The sequence below is a fragment of the Salvelinus fontinalis genome, chromosome 9, assembly GCF_029448725.1.
Source record: "Salvelinus fontinalis isolate EN_2023a chromosome 9, ASM2944872v1, whole genome shotgun sequence".
NCBI lineage: Eukaryota > Metazoa > Chordata > Actinopteri > Salmoniformes > Salmonidae > Salvelinus > Salvelinus fontinalis.
Genome location: NC_074673.1, coordinates 9454461 through 9473324, shown reverse-complemented (window position 1 = coordinate 9473324; position 18864 = coordinate 9454461). Strand labels below are relative to the sequence as shown.

Below are 18864 nucleotides of genomic sequence, written 5' to 3'. Positions count from 1 at the left end.
CAGAGAGGAGAAAGAGAGGAGCGCTCAGTCAGAGAGGAGAAAGAGAGGCGCACTCAGTCAGAGAGGCGGAGGAGAGGAGCGCTCAGACAGAGAGGAGAAAGAGAGGAGCGCTCAGTCAGAGAGGCGGAGGAGAGGAGAGCTCAGTCAGAGAGGCGGAGGAGAGGAGCGCTCAGTCAGAGAGGCGGAGGAGAGGAGCGTTCAGTCAGAGAGGAGAAAGAGAGGAGCGCTCAGTCAGAGAGGCGGAGGAGAGGAGCGTTCAGTCAGAGAGGAGAAAGAGAGGAGCGCTCAGTCAGAGAGGCAGAGGAGAGGAGCAGGACAGGAGTGATGCCAATACCCTGCCATTAAAGACGCCTCCCCGCCGTACAGAGTTGCATTGCCGAGAGATCGGCGACACACACACGCACACACACACAGCGGACAGGGGAAGGTCTAATCTCTTAAACCCACGCCCCTGTCTCATAGACCCTTAGACAGACACACACTCAAACATGAACAACAGTGCACACACACACACTCTATCTCTATTGTCATACCCTTGGCTGAGGGCAAGACCTTGATGCCTCAGGTGCAGAAAAACCTTTTGAATGAATCCCGTTTCCTCTTCCTCTTTATCATCATCACCACCACAATCATTATCATCATCACCACCACCACCACCACCATCATTATCATCATCACCACCACCACCATCATTATCATCATCACCACCACCACCATCATTATCATCATCATCACCACCACAATCATTATCATCATCACCACCACCACCACAATCATTATCATCATTACCACCACCACAATCATTATCATCATCACCACCACCACCATCATTATCATCATTACCACCACCACCATCATTATCATCACCACCACCACCACCACAATCATTATCATCATCACCACCACCACCACCACCATCATTATCATCATCATCACCACCACCACAATCATTATCATCATCACCACCACCACAATCATTATCATCATCACCACCACCACAATCATTATCATCATCACCACCACCACAATCATTATCATCATCACCACCACCACCACAATCATTATCATCATCACCACCACCACAATCATTATCATCATCACCACCACCACAATCATTATCATCATCACCACCACCACAATCATTATCATCATCACCACCACCACCACCATCATTATCATCACCACCACCACCACAATCATTATCATCATCACCACCACCACCACCACCACCACCATCATTATCATCATCACCACCACCATCATTATCATCATCATCACCACCACAATCATTATCACCACCACCACCACCATCATTATCATCATCACCACCACCACAATCATTATCATCATCACCACCACAATCATTATCATCATCACCACCACAATCATTATCATCATCACCACCACCACCACCACCATTATCATCATCACCACCACCATCATTACCATCATCACCACCACCACCATCATTATCATCATCATCACCACCACAATCATTATCATCATCACCACCACCACCACAATCATTATCATCACCACCACCACAATCATTATCATCATCACCACCACCACAATCATTATCATCATCACCACCACCACCATCATTATCATCATTACCACCACCACCATCATTATCATCACCACCACCACCACAATCATTATCATCATCACCACCACCCCCACCACCACCACCACCACCATCATTATCATCATCACCACCACCATCATTATCCTCATCATCACCACCACCACCATCATTATCATCATCATCATCACCAGCACCACAATCATTATCATCATCACCACCACCACCACCATCATTATCATCATCACCACCACCACCACCACCACCATCATTATCATCATCATCACCACCATCATTATCATCATCATCACCACCACCATCATTATCATCATCACCACCACCACAATCATTATCATCATCACCACCACCACCATCATTATCATCATTACCACCACCACCATCATTATCATCACCACCACCACAATCATTATCATCATCACCACCACCACAATCATTATCATCATCACCACCACCACCACCACCACCATCATTATCATCATCACCACCACCATCATTATCATCATCATCACCACCACCACAATCATTATCATCATCATAACCACCACCACCACCATCATTATCATCATCATCATCACCAAAATCATTATCATCATCACCACCACCATCATTATCATCATCACCACCACCACAATCATTATCATCATCACCACCACAATCAATATCATCATCACCACCACCACCATCATTATCATTATCACCACCACCACCATCATTATCACCACCACCACCATCATTATCATCATCGCCATCATCAATCAAATGTATTTCAATCAAATGTATTTTTAAAGCCCTTCTTACATCAGCTGATGTCACAAAGCGCTGTACAGAAACCCAGCCTAAAACCCCAAACAGCATGCAATGCAGGTGTAGAAGCACAGTGGCTAGAAAAAGTCTCTAGAAAGGCCAGAACCTAGGAAGAAACCTAGTGAGGAACCAGGCTATGAGGGGTGGCCAGTCCTCTTCTGGCTGTGTAGGGTGGAGATTATAACAGAACATGGCCAAGAAGTTCAAATATTCATAGATGACCAGCAGGGTCAAATAATCATCATCATCACCATCGTCACCATCACCATCGTCACCATCCCCATCATCATGCTCGCTGTGACACAAATATTTTTGACTGAAGATATTTGACTATAAGTCCAAGAGTATAAAGGCCTGGAGAATGAAAAACATGAGCAAGAGAACAAGACTCAGCAACTTGTAAACATCCTTCAAGCATTAAACATGAGAGGACAGGATGTGAAAGACGATGTAATTAGTATGGGTATCTCACTAAATCACTGCCATTAAGCCTTACTCCCTGGGGTTGTTCTAATTCAATACCTCCTCGAGATACTTAGTCTGTCAAACACATTCAGTGGTGCCATCTTTTCACTCACTCACACACTCACACACAGTGGTAAAGTATTCCCTTCATCCCATATCAGTTATCTGTCTGGAGAGTGTTGCCCTGATTTGAAGGTCATATCCTGAGTTTCTCTAACAAGTCTCAGTGACATGATACTTAAGGGGAAAGCAGAAGCAAAAGCATTAAAAGGAAAAAATACTTCATTGAAATAGAATACAAGATGTTGCAGCCCAGAATCCCAAGCTAAGTAGACGCAGCCTTTGCTCTCCATTGGGGATATAATCCAGTCACCATTTATGATAAAAATGCTGAGCAAGAGCTATAAAGATTTGCAAGAGAATAGTTTAGCAGATAATGGGTAGGGTGTGACGATACACAGTATCTTCTGGAAGTGCACAATGCTTGTTAGGGAACTCCCCACTCACGAGACCTCTGGAGTGGGATTGGATAGGGAATAGGGGAAGAAAAAAGAGAGAGCGAGTTTTTATAAAACCCTTTATTTTATACTCAAGTATTAACACAAATATTGTCACACTGCCTTTTCAGAAATTACACAACAAATGTGTGATTCTTAAATAAACATAAAAGTAACAAATCAATAAAATAAAAAATAATTTACATTCAACTAATTTCATCAACAAAAAATAGTTTCCCCTCCTCCACAAAACATACCGCTCCTTCATAAATCCACTTCTCCTCAAACAATGGGAGATTTTTTACAACCGAGAAGAACTCAAAATCCACTTTTATTCTCGCTTTAACTAATCCTTTAAAAAACATCTTACATCCTTACCATATCTCTTGTCTATCTTGTTTTTCAAACTCAGAAAAATGTAAAAATTGACATCCTAGCTTGTCCAAAAATAAAATTTAACAGTTGACTTTTTCTTTTCTGTTGCTTACTATATTGAAACCCCAAAATAAAAACAGTGTTATTGAAAATCACAAAAACTTGAACATTTCAAAAAGAGGCTTTATCCTCTCACACTCCATAAAACAGTCAAAAATAGTTGATCTTATGTTACAAAAATGACATCCATCTCCAACATCTGAATTAATAACAGATAAAAAGCATTAACTGCAATGATGCCATGCAACACCCTCCATTGCATATCACCAGTCCCCTTTTGTAACGGTGGCTTGTACAGTGCTCTCCATGCTGGCTTTACCTTGTCATCATCACCCTCCATTACATATCACCAGTCCCCTTTAGTAACGGTGGCTTGTACAGTGCTCTCCATGCTGGCTTTACCTTGTCATCATCACCCTCCATTACATATCACCAGTCCCCTTTAGTAACGGTGGCTTGTACAGTGCTCTCCATGCTGGCTTTACCTTGTCATCATCACCCTCCATTACATATCACCAGTCCCCTTTAGTAACGGTGGCTTGTACAGTGCTCTCCATGCTGGCTTTATCTTGTCATCAAGGCCCAGTTTTACCCTCCAAGTAGTATATTTTCTATTTATCTTTATTTAAAACCTTGACACACCCCCTATATAACTCCTTCCCATTCACCTCATCCAAACCCACCTCTTCCAACCCTCTCAAATCCACTAATAAAGCCTTTCGGTAGGACTGGAGTACTTGGTGTAATCCCTAGTCTGGGAAATCTTGTGCCTTTTTCTTGTAACTCTTGAGCATAATCCCCTCTTCTGTTGACAGAGCCTTCCTGCAACTTCCCAGCAGTTGTCCGACAATCCTTTCTGACCTCACCCCCAAATGTTCAGCCACCCGTCCTCCATCCATTAATGTGGGCCCAGCCATGTACATTAACTTCCTAAGGGTGATGCCTTAGGCCCAGCCATGTCCATTAACATCCTTAGGGTGATGATTTTTCCTTTCACCAACATCTTGGAGAAATGTGGAACAGCTTCAGCTGTACAATCCAGTCTTGCCCCATAGACCAGAGGTTCCTACAACAGCCAATGCACTGACTCAGCCTTAGTGTGTCTGGACACCTTCATTATACTCCAAACCCTAAGAAGGCCTCTGTAAAACGGAGGTACTCCATCCCTAGAAATCTGGCTACTATCAACCAAAAATAAAGCCTTATTTAACTCTAATCCCCCAACCTGCTGTAATACCAGACCTGCCACCCCTCTCCACACCACATTTTTCGGTCCATAGAGCAACCTTTGAATAAACTAAACCCGGAAAGCAGCAGATGTACAAGACCTTGTCCCCCCCTTCTCGTTTGACAACTACAAAATACTTTGTGGAACCCAGTGATATTTATTCCAAATACAATCTACAATAATTGCCTGTATCTTAGCCAGAAGGACAGATAGTGGCTCTAAACATGACAACCGATGCCACAGTGCAGAAGCAAACACATTGTTAACAATAATAGTACGCCCCCTGTATGACATTCTAGATAACAATCAACGCCATCTCCTCATCCTCCTTCCAACATTTCAACCACCGCATTCCAATTTATTTCCATTGTCCCCTCATCCCCTAAGTACACTCCAAGATACTTGAACCCCCCCCCCCCCCTCACATCATTCCAACCCCCTGGCAAAGCCATGATCCCTCCAGATCATTTCCCAATCTGTAAAGCACAACTTTTTCCCCAGTTTACCTTTGTAGAGGTTATTCCCTTAAACCGATCAACCATGAGACTCAAACTATCCACCTCCGCTTGATTTTTCACGACATCATCAGCATAGACTGAGAGACGAATAGGAGGAATTTCCTCTGAAAGGTTCCCCCCTTCAATGCAACTTCTAATTCGTTTTAGTAGTGTCTCTATAGCGATGACATACACCATTCCATACAACGAACACCCCTGCCTAATTCCTCTACACACTTTAAAAGTAGCACTCAAGCCACCGTCAATAAAACCAGAGCTGAAACCAAAAGCCTCCAAAGTGGCCCCATAGGTATTGATGTTCAACTCGGTCAAATGCCTTTTCCTGATCAATTGAAATTAGACCAGCATCCAACCCAACAGCCCTAGAGACGTCCAAAAAATCCAGAATCAGGGAAATGTTATCCCCTATCTGCCTGCCGGGAACACAGCAGGACTGGTCCGTGTGTATGATTTACCCTATCACCTCCCTCAGCCTGTTGGACAAAGCCTTGGACAGGAATCTTATAATCAGTGCACATTAAGGCCACCGGCCTCCAGTTCTTCACCTCCATACGGTCACCATTTTTTGGCAGTAAGGTGAGGACAGCCCTTCTGCAGCTTATCGGTAGTAACGCTCCGGTCAAACTAACGTTAACAACTGCTAGCCAATCCTCTCCCAACATAGCCCAAATAGACTTAAGTCAACATGAAGCTCATCAATACCCGGTGCCTTTCCATTTTCTATGCCTTTTAATGCAGGGTTTAGCTCCTGCAAAGACAATGGTTGCTCTAGCTCAACCTGAGCTTCTGCAGCCACCTGTAGGAGCCCACCAAGGAACTGCTGTGTCACTGTTTTATCCTCTTTGTACTCACTCTTGTAGAGCTCAGCATAGAACTATTCTGCCCTCATTCTAATTTCACTTGAGCTAGTGAGCTCCTGTCCAACAGCTGATTTGAGGCAATGAATAATTCTTCTTTGTCCATTCTGTTTCTCTAAACCAAAGAAAAAATTGGATGAGGCATTCATTTCAGATATTCCCTGAAATGTACTTCTCACCAATGCCCCCTGTGCTCTGATACCCAACAGGTCTGCCAAAGCGGCTTTTTTTCTCTTGAGTGCCTGAATATGGCATCGATCTCCTGTGGTCTCAACCAACGTCAGGCGTTCCACTATCTCAGACTCTAGGGCGTTCATTGATCTGGTGATATCTCTGGTGATATTCATCGTGTATTGATTACAGAATTGTTGATTCTGGATTTTCCCTATATCCCACCACTGTTGAAGAGATATAAAACTAGCCTTTTCAGACCTCCACCTCTCACAGAGAAAATCTAAAACATTTACTGAAGTGAGCATCACTCAAAAAAGGTATATTAACATGCCAGTATGTACTTGTGGGTTTTACAGCGTTAATGTCCACCACCTCTGTTACTAAACAATGATCAGAACACTGGGGTTTTACAGTGTTAATGTCCACCACCTCTGTTACTAAACAATGATCAGAATACTGGGGTTTTACAGTGTTAATGTCCACCACCTCTGTTACTAAACAATGATCAGAACACTGGGGTTTTACAGTGTTAATGTTCACCACCTCTGTTACTAAACAATGATCAGAACACTGGGGTTTTACAGTGTTAATGTCCACCACCTCTGTTACTAAACAATGATCAGAACACTGGGGTTTTACAGTGTTAATGTCCACCACCTCTGTTACTAAACAATGATCAGAACACTGGGGTTTTACAGTGTTAATGTCCACCACCTCTGTTACTAAACAATGATCAGAACATCCCACTGGGGTTTTACAGCGTTAATGTCCACCACCTCTGTTACTAAACAATGATCAGAACACTGGGGTTTTACAGTGTTAATGTCCACCACCTCTGTTACTAAACAATGATCAGAACACTGGGGTTTTACAGTGTTAATGTCCACCACCTCTGTTACTAAACAATGATCAGAACACTGGGGTTTTACAGTGTTAATGTCCACCACCTCTGTTACTGTAACGGCTGGTGCTCTCCTCATCCTCAGATGAGGTGAGGAGAGAAGGATCTTCAGACCAAAACGCAGCTTCAGGGAAATAAGCCATCTTTATTATAAATACGACGGCAACACGAAACAAAACAAAACACTTTCAAAACTACAAAACAAGAAAACGACGTAGACGAAACCTGAACATAAACTTACATAACTAAACATAAACTCACGTACAGGAAACAGACGACATCGAAACGAAACGAAACAAACAAACGCTACAGTCCAGTGTGGTACGAACATACATACAGACACAGGAGACAATCACCCACCAACAAACAGTGAGAATGCCCTACCTAAATATGACTCTTAATTAGAGGAAAACGCAAACCACCTGCCTCTAATCAAGAGCCATACCAGGCAAACCAAAACCAACATAGAAACAGATAACATAGACTGCCCACCCAAAACTAACGCCCTGACCATAAACACATAAAAACAACATAAAACAGGTTAGGACTGTTACAGTACCCCCCCCTCAAGGTGCGAACGCCGGGCGCACCAGCACAAAGTCCAGGGGAGGGTCCGGGTGGGCAGTTGACCACGGTGGTGGCTCCGGCTCAGGACGCTCTCCCCACACCACCATAGTCACTCCCCTCTTCTGTCTACCCCTTCCACTGACCACCCTAAAACTACCTTCCCCTAAATAAACAGCCAGCACCGGGACAAGGGGTAGCACCGGGACAAGGGGCAGCACCGGAACAAGGGGCAGCACCGGGACAAGGGGCAGCACCAGGATAAGGACCAGCACCGGAATAAGGGGCAGCACCGGGACAAGGGGCAGCACCGGGACAAGGGGCAGCACCGGGACAAGGGGCAGTACCGGGACAAGGGGCAACACCGGGACAAGGGGCAGATCCCGGCTGAAGGACTCTGGCAGGTCCTGTTTGGACGGCTCTGGCAGGTCCTGGCTGGACGGCTCTGGCAGGTCCATGCAGGCTGACGGCTCTCGACGCTCATGGCAGACTGACGGCTCTCTACGCTCATGGCAGGCTGACGGCTCTCGACGCTCATGGCAGGCTGACGGCTCTCGACGCTCATGGCAGGCTGACGGCTCTCGACGCTCATGGCAGGCTGACGGCTCTCGACGCTCATGGCAGGCTGACGGCTCTCGACGCTCATGGCAGGCTGACGGCTCTGGCTGCTCATGGCTCTCTGACGGCTCTGGCTGCTCATGGCTCTCTGACGGCTCTGGCTGCTCATGGCTCGCTGGCGGCTCTGGCAGATCCTGTCTGGTTGGCGGCTCTGGCAGATCCTGTCTGGTTGGCGGCTCTGGCAGATCCTGTCTGGTTGGCGGCTCTGGCAGATCCTGTCTGGTTGGCGGCTCTGGCAGATCCTGTCTGGCGGGCGGCTCTAGCGGCTCCTGTCTGGCTGACGGCTCTTGCGGCTCCTGTCTGGCGGATGGCTCTGTAGGCTCATGGCAGACGGGCGGCTTTGCAGGCTCATGGCAGACGGGCGGCTTTGCAGGCTCCTGGCAGACGGATGACTCAGATGGCGCTGGGGAGACGGATGGCTCAGATGGCGCTGGGGAGACGGATGGCTCAGATGGCGCTGGGGAGACGGATGGCTCAGATGGCGCTGGGGAGACGGATGGCTCAGATGGCACTGGTGAGACGGATGGCTCTGGCCGGATACGGCGCACTGTAGACCTGGTGCGTGGTGCCGGAACTGGAGGCACCGTGCTAATGATAAGCACCTTCCTACTAGTGCGGGGAGCAGGAACAGGGCACACTGTATTCTCAAAGCCTACTCCACAACTGATGCGCGGCACCGGCACTGGTGACGCCGGGCTGAGGACAAGCACATCAGGATTAGTAGGGGGAGAAGATACAGTTTGTACAGGGCTCTGGAGACGCACAGGTGGCTTAGTGCGTGGTGCCGGAACTGGAGGCACCGGGCTAGATACACGCACTACAGGGAGAGTGCGTGGAGGAGGAACAGGGCTCAGGATACGCACTGGTAGCCTAGTGCGTAGTGTAGACACTGTAGGTACTAGGCTGGGGCGGGGAGGTGGTGCCGGAAATACCGGACCGTGGAGGCGTACTGGCACTCTTGAGCATTGAACCCGCCCAACCTTACCTGGTTGAATGCTCCCGGTCGCCCGACCAGTGCGGGGAGGTGGAATAACCCGCACCGGCCTATGTAGGCGAACCGGGGAAACCATGCGTAAGGCAGGTGCCATGTATGCCGGCCCGAGGAGACGCACTGGAGACCAGACGCGTTGAGCCGGCCTCATGACACCTGGCTCAATACCCAATCTAGCCCTCCCAGTGCGGGGAGGTGGAATAACCCGCACTGGGCTATGCACTCGTACAGGAGACACCGTGCGCTCTACTGCGTAACACGGCGCCTGCCCGTACTCCCGCTCTCCACGGTAAGCCTGGGAAGTGGGCGCAGGTCTCCTACCTGCCCTTGGCCCACTACCTCCTAGCCTCCCCCCAAGAAATTTTTGGGAATTACTTACGGGCTTTTTTGGCTTCCGTGCCAGACGCGTTCCCTCATAGCTCCGGTTCCTCTCCCCGGTAGCCTCTGCTCTCCTCAGTGCCTCCACCTGTTCCCATGGGAGGCGATCCCTACCAGCCAGGATCTCCTCCCAAGTGTAGCAACCCTTTCCGTCCAATACATCGTCCCATGTCCATTGCTCCTTTCTCTCCTGTCCCTTACTCCGTTTAGTTTTCCCTTGCCGCTTGGTCTTAGCGTGGTGGGTGATTCTGTAACGGCTGGTGCTCTCCTCATCCTCAGATGAGGTGAGGAGAGAAGGATCTTCAGACCAAAACGCAGCTTCAGGGAAATAAGCCATCTTTATTATAAATACGACGGCAACACGAAACAAAACAAAACACTTTCAAAACTACAAAACAAGAAAACGACGTAGACGAAACCTGAACATAAACTTACATAACTAAACATAAACTCACGTACAGGAAACAGACGACATCGAAACGAAACGAAACAAACAAACGCTACAGTCCAGTGTGGTACGAACATACATACAGACACAGGAGACAATCACCCACCAACAAACAGTGAGAATGCCCTACCTAAATATGACTCTTAATTAGAGGAAAACGCAAACCACCTGCCTCTAATCAAGAGCCATACCAGGCAAACCAAAACCAACATAGAAACAGATAACATAGACTGCCCACCCAAAACTAACGCCCTGACCATAAACACATAAAAACAACATAAAACAGGTCAGGACTGTTACAGTTACTAAACAATGATCAGAACACTGGGGTTTTACAGTGTTAATGTCCACCACCTCTGTTACTAAACAATGATCAGAACACTGGGGTTTTACAGTGTTAATGTCCACCACCTCTGTTACTAAACAATGATCAGAACACTGGGGTTTTACAGTGTTAATGTTCACCACCTCTGTTACTAAACAATGATCAGAACACTGGGGTTTTACAGTGTTAATGTCCACCAACTCTGTTACTAAACAATGATCAGAACACTGGGGTTTTACAGTGTTAATGTCCACCACCTCTGTTACTAAACAATGATCAGAACACTGGGGTTTTACAGTGTTAATGTTCACCACCTCTGTTACTAAACAATGATCAGAACACTGGGGTTTTACAGTGTTAATGTTCACCACCTCTGTTACTAAACAATGATCAGAACACTGGGGTTTTACAGTGTTAATGTCCACCACCTCTGTTACTAAACAATGATCAGAACATCCCACTGGGGTTTTACAGTGTTAATGTCCACCACCTCTGTTACTAAACAATGATCAGAACACTGGGGTTTTACAGTGTTAATGTCCACCACCTCTGTTACTAAACAATGATCAGAACACTGGGGTTTTACAGTGTTAATGTCCACCACCTCTGTTACTAAACAATGATCAGAACACTGGGGTTTTACAGTGTTAATGTTCACCACCTCTGTTACTAAACAATGATCAGAACACTGGGGTTTTACAGTGTTAATGTCCACCACCTCTGTTACTAAACAATGATCAGAACACTGGGGTTTTACAGTGTTAATGTCCACCACCTCTGTTACTAAACAATGATCAGAACACTGGGGTTTTACAGTGTTAATGTTCACCACCTCTGTTACTAAACAATGATCAGAACACTGGGGTTTTACAGTGTTAATGTCCACCAACTCTGTTACTAAACAATGATCAGAACACTGGGGTTTTACAGTGTTAATGTCCACCACCTCTGTTACTAAACAATGATCAGAACACTGGGGTTTTACAGTGTTAATGTTCACCACCTCTGTTACTAAACAATGATCAGAACACTGGGGTTTTACAGTGTTAATGTTCACCACCTCTGTTACTAAACAATGATCAGAACACTGGGGTTTTACAGTGTTAATGTCCACCACCTCTGTTACTAAACAATGATCAGAACATCCCACTGGGGTTTTACAGTGTTAATGTTCACCACCTCTGTTACTAAACAATGATCAGAACACTGGGGTTTTACAGTGTTAATGTCCACCATCTCTGTTACTAAACAATGATCAGAACACTGGGGTTTTACAGTGTTAATGTCCACCACCTCTGTTACTAAACAATGATCAGAACACTGGGGTTTTATCACACTGGATTTACAGACCTGAGATGCTCACAACAATAAAACCTATCTAACCTGTCTTAACCCCGTTAATTAGATGTGTTTTCTGAGATCAGTCTCAGTCTTAACTCTGTAAAGAGATGTGTTTTCTGAGATCAGTCTCAGTCTTAACTCTGTAAAGAGATGTGTTTTCTGAGATCAGTTTCAGTCTTAACTCTGTAAAGAGATGTGTTTTCTGAGATCAGTCTCAGTCTTAACTCTGTAAAGAGATGTGTTTTCTGAGATCAGTTTCAGTCTTAACTCTGTAAAGAGATGTGTTTTCTGAGTTCAGATTTGCATCCAAAAATTACTTTATTGTAGATACAAGTTGTCCATGACGAGATCACTGTCACTCCAACACTTAATCTCTAACCAATGGAGGCAAATTAGAAAGTAGAACTTTCTTCGCCGGATTCATAAAAGGGAATACCGATGTCTATGTCTCCCGCAACACAACTCTCAAACCTATCGTATTCCCCTTTTCAAAGGAATCTACGAAAATGACCACAGCACTATTCATCATTGAGGCTGATTTTATGCTATCATACCCAATGATAGTGCCCACTGCTAAACTACATTCTTCCACAGAACAACCTGTCGCAGCGGGAATCTTCACCCCAAAGCTTTTCAAACTCCACACCTCCACCAGCGGTTAATACAACCAGGCCCTCCCGCTGCTTCCACCCTCGACATAACCAACCTCAACGATCCTACCACCCCTATACATACTTAGTGTTAGTGAGACAATACAACCAGGCCCTCCCGCTGCTTCCACCCTCGACATAACCAACCTCAACGATCCTACCACCCCTATACATACTTAGTGTTAGTGAGACAATACAACCATAAAACAACTCCATTTATATAAATATGTATACACACTGAAACCTAATAGAGTGAAAAGAATTCCAGGTGCTCCCACAATCGCTCGTGCTTCCCGACTCGCTCCCACAATCGCTCGTGCTTCCCGACTCGCTCCCACAATCGCTCGTGCTTCCCGACTCGCTCCCAGCATGCACTCCGACGCGAGAGAGATAATACTGTGAACATATATTTCCAGTGAACTTGCTTAGGTCAGTATGAGCTAAATAGACTAGTGGATAATGGGTACGGTGTGACTGTGAGTCCACATTACTATAGTCTCTTCAACATAGACATACTATAGATACTGTCTATTCCCTCACTACCGTTACTACAGTACTGGCTGTAGGCTATTCCCTCACTACCGTTACTACAGTACTGGCTGTAGGCTATTCCCTCACTACCATTACTACAGTACTGGCTGTAGGCTATTCCCTCACTACCGTTACTACAGTACTGGCTGTAGGCTATTCCCTCACTACCGTTACTACAGTACTGGCTGTAGGCTATTCCCTCACTACCATTACTACAGTACAGGCTGTAGGCTATTCCCTCACTACCATTACTACAGTACAGGCTGTAGGCTATTCCCTCACTACCATTACTACAGTACAGGCTGTAGGCTATTCCCTCACTACCATTACTACAGTACAGGCTGTAGGCTATTCCCTCACTACCATTACTACAGTACAGGCTGTAGGCTACTGCCTCACTACCATTACTACAGTACAGGCTGTAGGCTATTCCCTCACTACCGTTACTACAGTACAGGCTGTAGGCTATTCCCTCACTACCATTACTACAGTATTAAATGCATTATTCCTTGCAATTTATTTGTTCCTTTCAGACGTAAGACCTCGCCAGATTACTCTGACATGGTGATAAATAACGCAATCAGTCTAGAGATAAAACTCACCTTGTGTTTTGAGTCAACACACACACACATGATTGGATTTATTGGTCATGGTCTGCATAATCATCCATAATTGCCTTAGCTCCCAGCCTTGTTGTTCTCTCTGTCTGTGTGTCCCATCACCATCCATCTTAACTGAACACACACACAAACACAAAATCATCCATCTTAACTGAACACACACACACACACACACACACACACACACACACACACACACACAACCATCCATCTTAACAAGGCAATGTACGCTGTGAGATGAGGAAATGGACCTTAATTGATCTTAGCTCATTCCAGAATCCTTAAAACATGTCTGGAAGGAATTACATTGACACAGACTATCCTACAGAGCAGGAAGATATAATCATTGTTATTCCAGTAATCTATGTCTGTTAACAACAGGAAGGTAACTATTTTGAAGACAGACTCAGGAAGAAATCCTTCGTTATTATTCATGTTGTATTATCTAAGTATGTCAATTAGCCACAGGTTTGTCATCAATCATCCTCCCCAGTCATCACCAGTTATGTCACCGGTCTCTTTCTCACAGGAAAATGCAACTCAGTAAAAGTGCATCAGTCAAAGCCACCAACTGTAATCTCTAACATCTTATACCTAGTCCACTAAATATCATAATTGAAAAGCTCATGAGCATGATGGTCAACAGAATCTAGCATGTTCCCTGAGACTACATAGTGAGTTCCAATGAGTGGCCATGTAAACATTCTGAGACTCATTACGTTTCTAACTATGCGGTGCCCCATTGACAAACCAAGGCTGCCATGCCAGCTAATCATAGTCAGAAATCCTCCAACACACCCTCTCTCTATGCAGAGCACATAGTGTAGTAGTAATGTATAATAGCTGAGCATAGGGTTTGTGTTGAGTACGCTGCACACACAATCACACACACACTGCTCTGAGGTGCTTTATCTGACTCAGTACCATGTAGTCGTTACACTGACAGGAATACAAGAGGATCCTTTCCCTGTACTCCACACACACACACACACACACTCATGCATGCACGCATGCACATGCACACACAGAGACACACACACACACACACGGACGCAGGCACGCGCATACACACACATGCAGTCGGAAAGCAAGGACAGGTAGGGAATTTAATAATAAATTAAACAAGACAAGAAACACACATAGTTTACAGACATAAAACATAGGAACAGAAAGTCAATAACACCTGGGAAAAGAACCAAAGGGAGTGACATATATAAGGGAGGTAATCAGGAAGGTGATGGAGTCCAGGTGAGTCTCATGAGGCACAGGTGCGCGTAACGATGGTGACAGGTGTGCGTAATGATGAGACAACTCGTGACACCAAAGAGGAGCGGGGGTGTAGACGTGACAATAAGACTGCCAATAATCACTCTGTGACCTTGATTTAGCCCACTGCAGTAAAAGGTTAATTTGAGACAGTTTTCTACAGCTGGGGAATAATCCTGCAGCAACAGGAAATGTGAATTATTATGTGGATTATAATGAAAAGCTTAAGATGTAAATTCCCCTGTTTAACGGGACCTGCGTGGTTCTGGTACCGGTTCCGATTCCGATTGACATTTTCGCTTATAAATTGATCCGTGGACACCGCAGATCGAAATGGCTTGCATTGAGCAATAGCCCCGGTTCCCACAGACACAGTAGTATCTTTTCTTGTGCCTGTGTGACGTAGGACGTGAAATCTGAAACCACTTGAAGTGAAATCTGAAACCACTCGAAGCTGGGATGTACCTCCTACCATTTCATTTTCTCTTCTGACTGTCAATCAACTCTTGGCTGAACCATAAATCACAGCCGATGACAAAGCACTTGCCTGCAATCCTTACATCGTAGCGCAGCAGGAGAGAGGGGTTTCAGCACTATAGCACATTCAGAGATGGATTTATAGCCATTAATATAAATAATTCATAGATGTTAATAAACCAAAAACCCTTTCTGTTTATCATAGATTGACAATATTGAAATGAGATGAAAGGGCGAGTTCCTAACAAGTTCAGGAATGTTACGCTCACTGTCCTCAAACTCCCTGTCATAAATGAACCAAGGTGCAGCGTGGTAGGCGTACATTTTCTTTATTAAATTAAATGTTCCACCAAAAAAAACAATAAACAACTCAACGAACGTAAAGCTAGGAGTGCAACAACCTGCAACACAAAAAGACAAGATCCCACAACAGAAAGTGGGAAAAAGGGCTGCCTAAGTATGATTCCCAATCAGGAACAACGATAGACAGCTGACTCTAATTGTCACGCCCTGACCATAGTTTGCTTTGTATGTTTCTATGTTTTGTTTGGTCAGGGTGTGATCTGAGTGGGCATTCTATGTTGTATGTCTAGTTTGTCTATTTCTATGTGGTTGGCCTGATATGGTTCTCAATCAGAGGCAGGTGTTAGTCATTGTCTCTGATTGGGAACCATATTTAGGTAGCCTGTTTTGTATTGTGGGTTGTGGGTGATTGTTCCTGTTACTGTGTTCCTGTATCCTGTGTTTGTATTGTCACTTTACGGGACTGTTTTGTCTTCGTTCGTTTATTCGTTATTTTGTTTGTTTGTTTCAAGTATTCATATTAAAATGGATACTCACCACGCTGCATCTTGGTCCGACATTTCTTACTCCTCGTCAGAGGAGGACGAAGAATTCAGTTACACTAATTGGGAACCATACTCGGCCAACAAAGAAATATAAACATAGATTTCCCACCCTAGTCACACCCTGACCTACCAAATAGAGAATAAAAAGGATCTCTAAGGTCAGGGCGTGACAAGGAAGCCAAGCTAGAGCTCTGTGTGACATTCACAGCGGCCGGGACATATGGTTTGATCAAGAGAGACCTTTAGAAAATATTAACAAAACATACAAACATGTATTTAACAGTCATAAGGAAGATGAAATCTTATAATTTGATTATAGAATATTTATAAAGCATATAAGTAATTTTAAGCCTTATTCATACAGTTTTGTCATCATATTTGTACTGTGTTCCTGAGCTTGTGTCCTCAGAAGTGGCTACACCTAAGCAATTTATAAAAATGTTTTACCAAAAAGGTGAGATTTGAACCTTTCTTAGAGTATTACTAGTTTTTGTTTACAGTCCTCTCATGATAAATAATTACTTTCAGGGATTAAGTAGATTACATTTTGGATTAAATGTAGTTCAATTTTAGGTTTTCATGGACATTTTTGGAGGGGTTGATACATTTTTCGTAAGGGAAAATCAAGTCTGAACTTCAGAACCCTTTTTAAACCTCAAATACACTACAAGTGTAAAATGGTCTGCATAGAAGGAAAGTTCTACTGCAACAGGGTGATCAAATTATGATCTGATATCTGTATCAAGTCAGAAACCACATTGACCAAAACACTTCCCTCCGACCATTAAGACAATCAAGCCAATTAATCAGAGTGTATGCATGCAGGGACTTAACTTTAATTCAATCCTGGGTAATTGAGTAGCTGTTTATGGATAATAAAACATTGGGCCTCAGCTCTCAGACAAGAGCCTTGAATTTAGCTTAAGCCAAAAGCAGGAACGTTATCCATGATTGCCAAGATTTGACCACTGGGATCTTTTGCTGCCAAACCAGTTTGTCTGGTGGGATAATGAAGTGCCATCTGTGTGCATTATTTAAATGTGTCTTTTGATGCTAGAGGTACCAGATTATGTTATAATTGGATTAGTGGCTGCTCGGAGAGACCGAACAAACACCCATTCATAATATTCTGAATAATATTTAAAAAACTAAATAAACCGACGCTGGTATACAAAAAACAACCTGTGAAATCCAGACTAGAACATTCAGGGTCATACATTAACCTTTATTATGCTCATCAACAATGAATAATATTCACAGTTCTTTACTTGCATTGAGGTATGTCCTTCTATAGGAACATTAATATGACCTAGTAACACATGGCTGTTTTTTCATGGATATCTCAAGGAGCAGAGAGAGAAGGGAGTAGAAGAACCTGCCTAACCCAAGGGCCCCAAAGAAGAAGCATTTCCCTGCCAGCTGCTATTCATACATGGCTAATCAAATAACAGTACTTGATTCATGCATACAGACTCATTATAAAATGTCACTACAGTACAACACATCATGTCTGCATCGCAAATGGCACCCTAGTCCATATATAGTGCACTACATTGTACCAGAGCCCTATCTATGGGCAGTGGTCCAAAGAAGTGCACTAAATAGGGAATAGGGTGCCTTTTGGGACGTACCCCATACGGTGCTTCTGTGGCAGTGCCTCTGGACCCTCTGAGGTGGAAAAATCCTTTCTACAGTTTTAAACCTGGATTGAAAATACATCACCCTTAGCAGGCAATACATTCAACTCTCTATGGCTATGAATTCTCTGACTGTTAATAGTTACAGCACATGGATGAACATTGAGTACATATAGGGAGCACTTACACACAACCTGGAACCTGTCGTCCTGCCCCTGAACAAGGCAGTTAACCCTGTTCCTAGGCCGTCATTGAAAATAGGAATTTGTTCTTAACTGACTTGCCAAATTAAATAAAGGTAAAATAAATAAAATAAAATAAATAAATAAATAAATATGATAATGAACAAGGATGCACTGGCATCATTGGTTCCCACTGGCATCATTGATTCCCACTGGCATCATTGGTTCTTACTGGCATCATTGGTTCCTACTGGCATCATTAGTCTCCCACTGGCATCACTGGTTCTCACTGGCATCACTGGTTCTCACTGGCATCATTGGTTCCCACTGGCATCATTGGTTCCCACTGGCATCATTGGTTCCCACTGGCATCATTGGTTCCCACTGGCATCATTGGTTCCCACTGGCATCATTGATTCCCACTGGCATCATTGGTTCTTACTGGCATCATTGGTTCCTACTGGCATCATTAGTCTCCCACTGGCATCACTGGTTCTCACTGG

At 44.5% G+C, this 18864-nt stretch overlaps 2 protein-coding genes across 4 annotated transcripts in view; one reads left to right on the top strand and one right to left on the bottom strand.

Annotated features, from left to right (window-relative positions):
• Positions 1-18864, bottom strand: part of LOC129862033 (contactin-1a-like) — a 164626-nt gene that overhangs the window by 101012 nt on the left and 44750 nt on the right. The gene's annotated exons all lie outside the window — the stretch shown is intronic.
• Positions 1050-4755, top strand: LOC129862944 (uncharacterized; the record flags this gene model as incomplete). Its single annotated transcript, XM_055935048.1, has 2 exons — positions 1050-1543; positions 4623-4755. Coding segments are annotated over 2 exons (627 nt in total), but the record flags the coding sequence as incomplete, so codon positions are not given.